The 12,444-nt window shown below is 43.1% G+C and overlaps 1 protein-coding gene across 42 annotated transcripts in view; it reads right to left on the bottom strand.

The window, feature by feature from the left end:
• Positions 1-11,777, bottom strand: part of PRRC2C (proline rich coiled-coil 2C) — a 75,799-nt gene extending 64,022 nt beyond the window's left edge. For 40 of the 42 annotated variants that reach the window (XM_060276568.2, XM_060276558.2, XM_088673640.1 and 37 more), the window contains exons 1-2: positions 11,679-11,777; positions 1,718-1,868 (exon numbers count right to left, since the gene is read on the bottom strand). In XM_060276568.2, the coding sequence (XP_060132551.2) occupies positions 1,718-1,832 (115 nt within the window). In that variant the 5' untranslated portion in view covers positions 1,833-1,868; positions 11,679-11,777. Of the gene's footprint in view, positions 1-1,717; positions 1,869-4,926; positions 4,993-11,678 lie in introns of all 42 variants that reach the window. The other 2 variants (XM_060276560.2, XM_088673623.1) reach the window with 1 other exon arrangement.
• Between the last annotated feature and the right edge of the window lie 667 nt (positions 11,778-12,444).

Here is a 12,444-nt window from a genome sequence, read left to right as displayed (position 1 = left end):
AGTAGAACTTGGAAGATTTGCGAATCCATTGCTCCTAGGTCCCAAGTTAGGATTGCTTTGGTATTTATTCTACATGCACCCTGTCCTTCTATTGAGACAAATATGACTTCCATTGTTGCCATAAAATGGGTGCCTCTCATATCTCAACCAGGATGCTGTTCCACAGGAGAGGATGTATCAATAGAAAATACAAGGGTTCAGGACAAAATATAAAAACTCAGTACTGTATGCAGGAAACAAAGTACAATGAATGTATTCCTCACAAAGTACCTGTTATTACAAGGTACAAGTGGTACTCCAACACAAGCTATACTCCAAAAACATGGAAGTGAATACAGAGCAGGGTGGATAAAAATCAATGATTTTTTTAAAAAAAATATATCGGATTTTTTTTTATTTAAATCAGATTTTTTTTAAATCGGATTTTTTTGATTTAAATCGGATTTTTTAAAAATAAAATGCTTTTTGGGGAAAATATATTACCATCCAAAGGTTATTCCATCATGAAATAAAGATTAATTTTTTAATTATGTAGAATAAGGTTTTATATGTTTAATTTTTGGGGTAAATAAATTCCATTAATCCATTCACAATGTCATGCTCTTCCAGAGGTTTTTGTAAGATTATTGGGCAGTTTCTCTGCCTACAAGATATTATCACAGATGTTTGGTTTACTTTTACAGTTCTCAAAACTGAATTTGACTCAACAGAGATCACATGCCTCTTCTTCACAGCAAAAATGTTATAACATGAACAGAGTTGAGAAAAAGACCTTAATCCTATTGTTCTACAAACCTATGAATACAGAAACGACCCCTTCAGTGCTAAGTTTCAATAAGTTCAATGAATAGAATAGAAACAATATTTTTCTGATTGTTTGGAGCCCCCGTGTTCAAAAACACACAACTCTCCCTAAAGTGCATGCTGGGAAATAGAATCAGGAGACCTTGCACAACAGCGGCCTCTAGCAGCGGCTACACTGGTACTGCAGGTAGGAAAGCTTCCCACTCCACAGCAGCTCAGTTCGGCTTTGCATACTAGAGGTTTGCAGACTAGGCCGAATAGAGGTGGGGGGGAGACAGGGGTGGGAAACATCATGGGTCGGGACAGGGTGGGGCCGATCACAGGGATGAGCCCGGAGGGGTGGGGGGAGGAGTCAGAAGGGGGACTCTGAGGACCCATTTAATAGACTAAGCCACAGCAACATGTGGCAGGGCCAGCTAGTAAAAGAATAAAATTCAAAATGCACAAAACAATCATAGATAAAAGAATGAGAGATGGCAGACAACAAGTTAAGGATAAAATGCTAGGGAAGTTTTAAACAAGTACATTACTTAGCAGGCCAAATGGCTGCCAAAAGAGAAATCTCTCAGCTCATAGAAGGCCTAAAGAAAGAATGCAAGATTCTTTCCCTCAATAGTGTGTTCAACAATAGTAGACGAAACGCATTATTTAGATTTATTAAATTCATTTCCTGCCTTCCTCCTCAAAGGGTATCCAGGACTCTCCAGAGCAGATCTGGAGAGCATGGGTGGGACTGGAGGGGGAGAGATTAGCAGTCCTCTTGCGCAAGTGGAAGGACATCATTGATATAACTCAAAATGGTAGCCAACTATAAACAACTTATTAAATTTAGATGAGATACTTTAATAACGCAAACAAAGCTATCAGCAATGAGTATTTCTCAAACAGTAGCAGCTCATATTATTTTACATACCTGCAGCTTTCTGTGTTTCCAGAGTCTTTCCTTTATAGGTATTAAACAGACTAAGTGTTGCATACTTGGTTTTTCCATCCTTTGCTTTTGTGTTCTGTCCTGACTTTTCAGACATTTCAGTTCATTGAGCTAGAGCCTCCTTGTTCACCCTCTCAAAATGAAAGGAAAACTCATTAGACAATAAAGAAATATGCACCTGACATCAAAGCCCCCCTTTAACATGTCTTTAGACATGTTAACCAGTGAAAGTGACATAGCTTATTTGAGAAAAGAGGCATTCAGAAAAAAAGGTGCTGCTGCAACTGTCCCATCATGACATAGCTCTGCCTATTGTGTATTACAGTGGAACCTCGGTTTATGAACACCTCGGTTTACGAATTTTCGGTTTACGAACACCGCGGACCCATCTGGAATGGATTAATTCACTTTCCATTACTTTCAATGGGAAAGTTCGCTTCAGTTTATGAATGCTTCAGTTTATGAACAGACTTCTGGACATAGCTGCCAAGTTATCCCTTTTTTAAAGGGATTTCCCCTTATGCTGAATAGGCTTCCTCGCGAGAAAAGGGAAAACTTGGCAGCTATGCTTCTGGAACCAATTACACCCATGCTTCGGGTTAAGTACGCTTCAGGTTGAGTACTCCGCGGACCCGTCTGGAATGGATTAATCCACTTTCCATTACTTTCAATGGGAAAGTTTGCATCAGTTTATGAACGCTTCAGTTGAAGTACTCGGCGGACCGTCTAGAATGGATTAATCCACTTTCCATTACTTTCAATGGGAAAGTTCGCTTCAGTTTATGAACAGACCTCCCGAACCAATTGTGTTCATAAACCGAGGTACCACTGTATTACAATGGATAATGTAACAGGATGGGCTTTCCTACCAGAGTATAGGAATACTTGGCTCAAGATACTGCCACAGCACAGGCAGTGGTCGAATGAACTGCAACACTGCATTGAAGCAATGCTGCTGAAAGACTATTGTTGAGATGCTGACATGCATTCATCATTAAAACAATTTCACAATTCATGATATTGATTTTCCAGAAAATTTTGAACTAACTTTTTTTGTTCTGATTTCCCCCTCAAAACTAGTTAGGATGTTAACATATTTAGTAAATTAAACTAAAGCCAAAAAGTATGTCAGGATAATTTTCCGTGTTGTATTTCCCCAACAGCTAAAGGTATTTGATTTGAAGTATCTGAAAAGAAAAACAATTCAGTAAAACACTGTATGTGATTTAAATGTTATATTTAAATTGGGGTGGGAAGATGGATTTGGCTCTACACTGCCATGGACCAAATGTGAGAGATGAATTGGGACAGCCACCTATCACTTGACATCACAATGGCATCAGGTTACCCTCTTTTTGCCTGCATGTGCAAGCAAATGAATGCACAGCCTGCAAAACTTTCAGCTGATTGTTGGGTCTCATGGAGCCCAAAGCAAAGTACTCCACATGACCAGAAAATCAGCTATAAGTTATAGATCTTGTGGAACCCCTTTGCACAGGATTTTGCAGGTGCTGCCAATCAGCTTGAAATACTCCTTTCAGTTGAGACATGTCTTTACCTCCCCCACATCTCACTTGTGGGCCAAATGGGAAGGCCTGGTAGGCATGTTAAAGAAACTGATCATCAATGGGCAAATTAAGGGAACTGATCATTAACGAATATGCAACTTCCATGGACACAACTGAAACACCAATGTGTTGCTGAGGAAACATGGCATGTTTCCTGTTGCAGTTTATCTTCCTCCAAAAACTGCCACTACACAAATCGAATCTGCACAAGATCATGTGGCTTGTTGCTCAGATGTACTAATGCTAACAACCGAGTCATCCCAAACTGCATTCCTAGCTAAGATCATGTCATGTCATGTTACGTTTTCCCACGGAATTGCTCTAGTTCTATAATTTTTTGAAGAGTAATATTAAATAAACGAAATAGCAAACCTTATGGCTAGAATGGCAAATATGAAATCAAAGCTGTAATTGCTGATCCCTAGGAAGTCAATATATTTATGCAAACAACTCTACAGGCATGCAAAACTTTTTATGTTAACAGTTTTCAGTGTCTTCATCACATCACATTAAAATCTACGGTAAATAATGAAAGAGAAATGTATTCTATGAATTATGATACCTTTAAAAATTTACAGGCATTTAAAAATAATTTAACTCTTTGAATAACATCACATACTTTGCTGATGTAGTCAAAAATGTGTTCTGTTATTTTTTACTATTGAGAAAATCTTCTATTCTGTATAAATATTTGAAAAGTTAACACCTCAACAATACTTTTAGAAGTTTTGTTTACTAAATATAAATTAAACATACTAAATCAGAACTCTGTTAACTTAAGAGAGTTAAAAATTTACTGGAAAAAATCCAATTCAAAGTTTCTAAAAAAACCAAACCTAACATCACTTGCTGAAATATTGCTTCCATATTCCTTCTGTTGTTTTCTACAACATTTTTCTCAGTAAACCATCACATACATCTATAGACTGTGCAGCCTATATGCAGTCAATCAAACAGGATTATCACTTTTTTGTAATATAATTATGCTCCAAGTACAGTATGATCACATCTTATGTTGGGGTTTGCTGGCAGCTGTTTTCTCTCACAAGCAGGCTAGCCACCACATTCTATACTAGCTGCATATGACATCTGTGATGTTGTTAAGGTCCAACACTTTTAAAAAAATAGCCCTCCTTTTCTGATTCCAATAATGCAAAAAGGCCACAGCTGTATGTGGTATGCAGAGTCAACTGTTACGTGGTTTCAAGTGGTATGTAATCACAAACTAAAGAGGAGACGTAACAGTTCTGACTATCAATATATGCCAAATTACAAATGGCATATGTCAGCATCTGCTGAATCATTCATACTCTCATCAAAGCATAGGAAAATGAAAGAAATAGGTTTCCACATCTTGCATGCCAGTATGTCTGGCTTGAGGTCAAGTAGTTTACCGGGATGATTTTTACTAGGTGAAAATGTATTTTTTAAACCAGCCAGGGGAAATCCAGTTACTGACAGCTCAGCACATTAACATTTCCAGTTTTAAAAAAATGTTCTATCCATATACAATCGTACCTTGGTTCTCAAACACAATGCATTCTGGGAGTCCATTAGACTCCTGGAATCGTTTGAAAACCAAGGCACAGCTTCCGAAAATCATTCAAAAATCAGAACACTCACTTCTGGGTTTCGATTGTTCGGGACCGATTTGTTTGGGAGCCAAGGCGTTTGAGATCCAAGGTATGACTGTATACAACATTGCAATGAATTACAGTTAGTTATCTTGTCTTTGGGGCAGTTCAGAAAACAAAGTAGAAAGACAACACAGCCAGAAAACCTTGGTGCATTTGCCAGACCGATGACGGATGTGGAATTCTGTTCTCCATCTTAAAGGAAGGGAAGAGATAGCAACCTCATGACATTCCCTGGCTAAGGAATAGTGAGGCTAGCAGTGCCTACTTGTTCATCTCTTCCACTAGCAGAACGTGGGGGACTGAGATTGGAAGTTTCCTTTTTAGATAAACTACAGTTTGTTTGGTTCGGACAATATGACATGGTAAATAATAACTAGATTAATATTAAATCATTTGGATATAAATTATGTAGCTGATTGACTCCAGCTATAAAAGCTGAGGCTGCTGAACAGACTCTTGGACTGGGGTATTTTTTGGAGGGGTATTCAGCTGTTATTGATATTATTTTCTATCTTTATACAGTCAAATCTTGGTTTTTGAATGTCACAGCTGCTGAACGTTTCAGAAGCCAAACACCAAAAACCCAGAAGTGAATGCTTCTGTTTTCGAACACGCCTCGGAAGTCAAACAACTTCCACAGCACGTTTTCCCATTTTCACCATTAACTTTGCTAACAGCCCTTTGATTTTCAGTTTTCAAACATTTCGCAAGTTGAACAGACTTCAAGAACAGATTACATTCGAAAGCCAAGGTTCTACTGTATTTAGAAATATGTGGAAAGTGTTCAATTTTGTTGTGTTTTATTTATTGTTTATGGCTACTTTTGTAATTATGCAAATCTTTTCATGTAAATAAAATACTGTTAAAATAAAATGCTGATAAAATACAGTTCTATTTTCCCAACTAACAATGAGATCTTATTCCTATTAGTCATTGGAATTTCATTTTTGTTTGCCACTTTCTTTTGTGATGCTTTGGCTACACCACGGCAGAGTGAAGCAGAATGGAGAAACATTGGAAATTCGACAAAACTATGCTGTGTGCAGGTTCCTATAATCCCATACTTGGCCCCAGAAACTGTGAGAGCTGCTGGCGAAACCAACCCTATATGAGGATATTTTAAAGACATTCTCTCCAGTGTTTGAAATTAGCCAGGCACATTTTGCAGCAGGCCACTTGTGACCAAGTGAAGATGCCTGGGCGCCAAGGTGGTGTCTGACATCTCCATCATCTGGAGGTGCATGCATGGGGTCACTTTATCCCTGGATAAAGTGACTTCTTCTTTTTCTAATAATCCGTAACATAGCTCAAGGTTATCATCTGAACTATCCAGATGTTTAACTGATAATCTATCACAAGGCGAGACTGTAACTTTGGTTTAAGGAGCCATTTGACCCCTAGCTTGTATATCTGAGTTTCTAACACTGATTCCCTCTACAGGTAAAAAAAAGAAAATATGCAAAATATGACATCATAATAATATGTGACAAAGATGCAGGCTTTTGAAGAATGAAGTAACAGTATTAATAATAATACTCTTATGTAGTTATGACTTAACATGGTTTCTGGTCAGATGCACAACATCATTTTGCAAACATATTAAGTAAGGTATGGACCATTAGGTTCAGTCGCGGACAACTCTGAGGTTGCGGTGCTCATCTCGCTTTATTGGCCGAGGGAGCCAGCGTACAGCTTCCAGGTCATGTGGCCAGCATGACTAAGCCGCTTCTGGCGAACCAGAGCAGCACATGGAAACGCTGTTTACCTTCCCGCTGGAGAGGTACCTATTTATCTACTTGCACTTTGATGTGCTTTCGAACTGTTAGGTTGGCAGGAGCAGGGACCGAGCAACAGGAGCTCACCCTGTTGTGGGGATTCGAACCGCCGACCTTCTGATCGGCAAGCCCGTTAAATCAGTATTCCCAGTATTTAAAAACTGGCAATGATCTACCTAGTCATTGGAGGGAGGTGGAGCATGCATGGAGTGGGTGGGTGGAAGGGAAGGATTGCCCAGAGGACTTGGGAGCTGGGGGCACTGTTATACAGTGGTTCCACTCCTTCCTCCTGGGCCATGTACAAAAAGTGGTGTTGGAGGAGAGTGTTCAGACCTCTGGGCTCTCACTTGTGAGGTGCTTCAGGGCTCGGTCCTCTTCCTCATGCTTTTCAACATCTTTATGAAGCCGTTGTGATCGATAGATCACCAAGAGGTTTGGGCTGGGTGTACACCAGTATGCGGATGATACCCAGCACTACCTCTCCTTTAAATTGGAACCAGTGAAGGCAGTGAAGGTCTCGTGTGAGTATCCGGCAGTGATTGGAGAATGGGTGGCTGCTAATAGATTGAGGTTGAATCCTGACAAGACAGAAGTACTGTTATAGGGAGACAGGGGGCGGGCAGATGTGGACTCCCTAGTCTTGAATGGGTAACTGTGCCCTGAAGGACCAGGTATGCAGCTTGGGAATAATTTTGGGCTCGTCCATGGAGGCATGTCAATTCTGTGTCCAGGGCAGCTGTCTACCAGCTTCATCTGGTATGTCAGCTGAGACCCAACCTGCCTGTGCACTGTCACGCCAGAGAAGTGTATGCTCTGGTTATCTCCCGCTTGGACTACCGCAATGCGCTCTATGTGGGGCTACCTTTGAAGGTGACTCGGAAACTACAATTAATCCAGAATGTGGCAGAAAGACCGGTGACTGGGAGCAGCCACTGGGACCATATAACACTGCTCTTAAAGGATCTACATTGGCTCCCAGTACATTTCCAAGCACAATTCAAAGTGTTGATGCTGACTTTTAAAGCCCTAAACCATGGGTAGGCAATCTAAGGCCCAAGGCCCACATCCGGCCCAATCGCCTTCTAAATCCGGCCCACGGACGGTCCGGGAATCAGTGTGTTTTTACATGAGTAGAATGTGTGCTTTTATTTAAAATACATCTCTGGGTATTTTATATAAGGCATAGGAATTCGTTCATTTCCCCCCCAAAAAAATATAGTCCAGCACCTAACAAGGTCTGAGGGATAGTGGACCGGCCCCCTGCTGAAAAAGTTTGCAAACCCCTGCCCTAAATGGCTTTGGCCCTGTACATCAAAAGGAGCATCTCCACCACCACTGTTCAGCTGGGGCACTGAGATCAAGCACTGAGGGCCTTCTGGCAGTTCCCTCACTGAAAGAAGTGAGGTTACAGGGAACCAGGGGGAGGCACTTCTCAGTAGTCACACCCACCCTGTGGAACCACCTCCCATCATATGTCAAGGAAATAAACAACTATTTGACTTTTAGAAGACATCTGAAGGCAGCCCTGTTTAGGGAAATTTTAAATGTTTGATGTTTTATCGTGTTTTTACTATTCTGCTGGGCAGCTGCCCAGGGTGGCTTGGGCAACCCAGTCAGATGAGTGGCATACAAATAATAAAATTGTTGTTGTTATTAATGCTAAGACAGAAGTGTACTTGCAATTGTCTGAAACCTGTACTGCTGATAGAAGCTGGGTGAGATGAAAGCATTTGGCAAAGACACCAAGGAAATAAGAAGAATCCTCATACAGTAGTGACTCCCCTCTAGGGTAGACTTCTTCTACCAAGCTGACAGTAATCAGCAGAACTCACAATGCTAGATTCAGAATGTAAATTCAGCAGTAAGAGGTAAACAAAAATTCTCGTCAAGCACTAAGCATTAAGAAGTTGAAGCCAGAAAAGTTAAAAGTACCAAAGTATGTTCAGATATCCCACAGTAGAAGTAGAAGTTTATAGGTAAAGAAATAAGAAATGGCTGTGATCTTACTTTAAAATTTTCAGAATTTGACTTCAAAGTAGGAAGGAGGCCCTGTAGTCCTCAAGATATTGTAGGACTCCAACTTCCACCAGTCCCAGCCAGCATGGTAGAAGTTAGGGATGGTAGGAGCTGAACTCCAGACCATACTTTCCCCAACCTCAAGTACTGGTAGCTTTATTATGATAACCAGAGTTCCACATTTTGCTTTCCATACATGTCACGACACTGCCCTCTGATATGCATGGTAACCTGCAGCGGGCAACTTTGGAACTGCACATCCTGTAGAATTCTATCAGTTATATTGTACAGTGTGTCTGCACAATCAGAATGAATTTCAGGAACCGTATTGAAAAATATGTCTGGCCCATCTTGCAGTGTTAAAAACTCATATACAGTGTTACCTCTACTTACGAATTTAATGCGTTCCGAATGCATATTTGTAAGTCGAAAAAATTTGTAAGTCAAATCCCATAGGAATGCATTGTGAGAAAAAAATCGTAAGTCACCAAAATAGATAGATAGATAACCCTATCTAAAAATTTGTAAGTAGAAAAAATCCTATCTAAACCGCATCCAAGATGGCAGACGGAGCTCCGTTCGTAAGTAGAAACATTCGTAAGTAGAGGTACCACTGTACAGTATATAAGCTAGGCACCAACCCCTTAAGTCAGGTTACAGTCACCAAAGCAGAATGCCTAGTTGCCATTTTTGGGCCAGACAGCTCAAAAGTCGTATTTTTAATATGACTTTTTGGTTCCTGAAATTCATCCTGAGTGTGCAGATAAAATACAACTGATAGAATTCTACAGGAAGTGTTGCTAGTGTGTGAAAACAGCCAAGATCCAAGGATCCCCAGGCATGTACCTCTAGACCAGGCATCCCCAAACTTCGGCCCTCCAGATGTTTTGGACTACAATTCCCATCTTCCCCGACCGCTGGTCCTGTTAGCTAGGGATCATGGGAGTTGTATGCCAAAACATCTGGAGGGCTGCAGTTTGCGGATGCCTGCTCTAGATGGTGGAAACATCAGGCACCATCCTGGTGCCCAGCCATCTTCACATGGTCACAAGTGGCCAATAGTCAGGTGCAAAATGCACCTGGCACATTGCTTTCTATGGTGAGTGTAAATGAGGAATGGGGCACTTGGTCGCTTCTCCACCACTCCACTCACCTTCTCCCAAGCAGGAAAGGTGGCAGAGGCCTTATTGGAAACTGCATTGATGAGACCCCCTAGAGTGTGATGAAGGGAATCATTTCTAGCTCCAAACTTGGTAGTGGAGAGAGGAGCCAAGGATTGTCCTGAGCACAGAGGTACAGCTTGAGGTCAGTGACAAGGGGAGTGAGAGGGTCCCAATGACCACAATATCCAGCTTGGCCACCAAAGCAAGTAAAAATTTGTTGTAGGAACACCAATAGGACATATTTTAAGCTTATACAACAAGATGGTTTAAAGAGGCTAGGATGGTGGCTGTTTGTATCAAGCAATGGCCTGTATGGGACTTATTCACTTTATCTCCTGTTCCCACCCCACCCCACCCCCCAGCCCAGGTTTTTCTCTTCCGCATCAATTTCATACTGATGTCACATAGACTAGGCTTAAACAGCCTTCCTCTCTTCAAACACCACCAAATGTGTGGTAGCCAAATAATGGCAATACAACCATAGTCTCTCCTAGGGAAGATGCCCCAGCTTTATTATATGACAATGATTACAAACCCGCAAATGTCAATAACTAATTTGTACCAGTTCTTGTATTTTCAAGATGCTAGAAGTAATGCAAACATGTGAACCAATGAGTAAGTTTACATTTTCTCAGCACAATGACTCCAGTGAAGAACTCTATGTTTAGGAAGGCTGGTAGGAGTAGGTAACTGTGTATTGGAGCCCACTGAGGTGCTATTCTCGGATGGCAAATAAATCACTTTTTCTTCCCCAATCAACCCCCCTTCTCACATACACTGGCATCCACCATCTCATTGTCCTGGGACCAAAGTACTTGAAGGTGCACCTTTCTCCATACAGCCCAACCAAAACTTTGCAGTGCAGTTGAGGGTGAAAGTGTGAGAGAGGCCTTTCTCCACCTACGATGGAACTCCCTTTCCTTAGCCATGTTCTGGCAAAATCTGAAGGCATTCATATTAATCTAGACCTCTGGAAGCGGAAGGTTCTTTTAGGCATCACCGGTTTTATTGCTGACATTTTAATTACCAGATAGGGTTTTCATCAGGTTTTATAGATTGCTAGCCGTCCTGAAGAACCCTTCAGGGTGTAGGCTGGGATGGACTTTTTTTTTTTTTTACAACCAGCCAGTTAACTGTATCCCCGAGTGGGCTGCTGCAAAACCTCACCCCTGCCTGACGAAACGAATTAAATCGGGCGGTGGTGGTGCATCCCCAAGTAATAAAGGATCCGCAGCAGCCTAGGACTGGATTAGTCAGGAGAAAGTTACTCATTTTTCCTCTCACAAGGAAGGAATCTGGAGAAGAGGACGAGGGCGAGGGGGAAAGGGACGCGCCGGAAGCTTACGCGTAAAAAGGGAAAAGGGAAGCGGGGACGAAAGAATGGCGCCGGAAAGCCTTCAAAGTGGAAAAAGGCAGGATGCGCAAGGGATGGGGAAATAAGGCCGCGTTGCCGATTCCTTCGCGCTCTTCTCTGCCCACCCCAGACCCCTCTCTTCATTCCTCCCGCCACCAAGCACAGCAGCATCCCTGCCCCCAACACACAATAACCCCATTCAGAAGAGGGGGGAGGAGGAGGAGGAGGAGGCAGGAATCGCTCCTCTTTCTCTCCCTCCCCGCTGCCAAGGCCCGCCGCCCTCGCCGGGTGCGCGAGGGCGAACCCTCCTCCAACGGCCGCCGGCATCGGCTTGACGCGCCCCGCTCCTCCTCGCCGCCGCCCTCCGTCCCCGCTTTCCCTCCCTGCCTCCCGTTAGCCCCGCGCGAAGCCGCCTCAGGAGCGCACTCACCGAGGCCGAAGTAAGCGCCTTGCGTCGCCTCCACACACAGCAGGGCCAAGATGGCGGGCGGGTAGCCAAGCCGGCGGCGCCTCGCGAGCGTCTGACCTCACCACGCACGCGGCGCCTCGCTCCACGTGACCCTGGGGCTTCGGCGCTCTGGCCGGCGCCTGCCTTCCCTTTCAGACGCCAGCCGCGGAGTCAAATCTGAGCTGGGAGTGCGGCGCCACCTACGGGGCGCCTCGGGAATGGCAGCGGGGCCGTGGGCGCGCACGTTGCGTGCTGTGTTGCTGTGCGCCTCTAAACAGGAGGGCTATGTTTAGTTATCCGGGTTGGTACAAGGCGGATGCAAGAGGTTTCCATCACTTTGTGGACCTATCAGCTGCACCTGAGTTAGCTTTAAAAGTAAGGGCAAGGAGGTTGTTATGTACTGAGCTGAATCCTAGAACAATAGGATTCAGAATCAGCGGGAGCTACCCAATCCAACTCCAGGTGGAAGTGAATCCTCAACCTGATTGGCCTGCTGGAGCAGCCAATCAGGCGGCTGGCAGAAGTGAATCTGCTACCTGATTGGCCTGTAGGAGCAGCCAATCAGGCTGCAGGCAGAAGTCAATCCACAATATAATTGGCCCACAGGTGTAGCCCTGAAGTAGCCAATCACGCAAGGCCCATTGTGTAAATAATGTATATAAGCAGACGGTTTGGGGAAAAGAGCCATTCGTCTTCTCTTCTCCTCCTTGATGACTATGAGCTGAATAAAGAGCATGAAATTCACTCT

This window comes from Zootoca vivipara, chromosome 7, assembly GCF_965207765.1.
Source record: "Zootoca vivipara chromosome 7, rZooViv2.hap1.1, whole genome shotgun sequence".
Lineage (NCBI taxonomy): Eukaryota > Metazoa > Chordata > Lepidosauria > Squamata > Lacertidae > Zootoca > Zootoca vivipara.
Note: the sequence above shows the minus strand (reverse complement) of the source record. Positions and strands in the feature narration are given on the sequence as shown.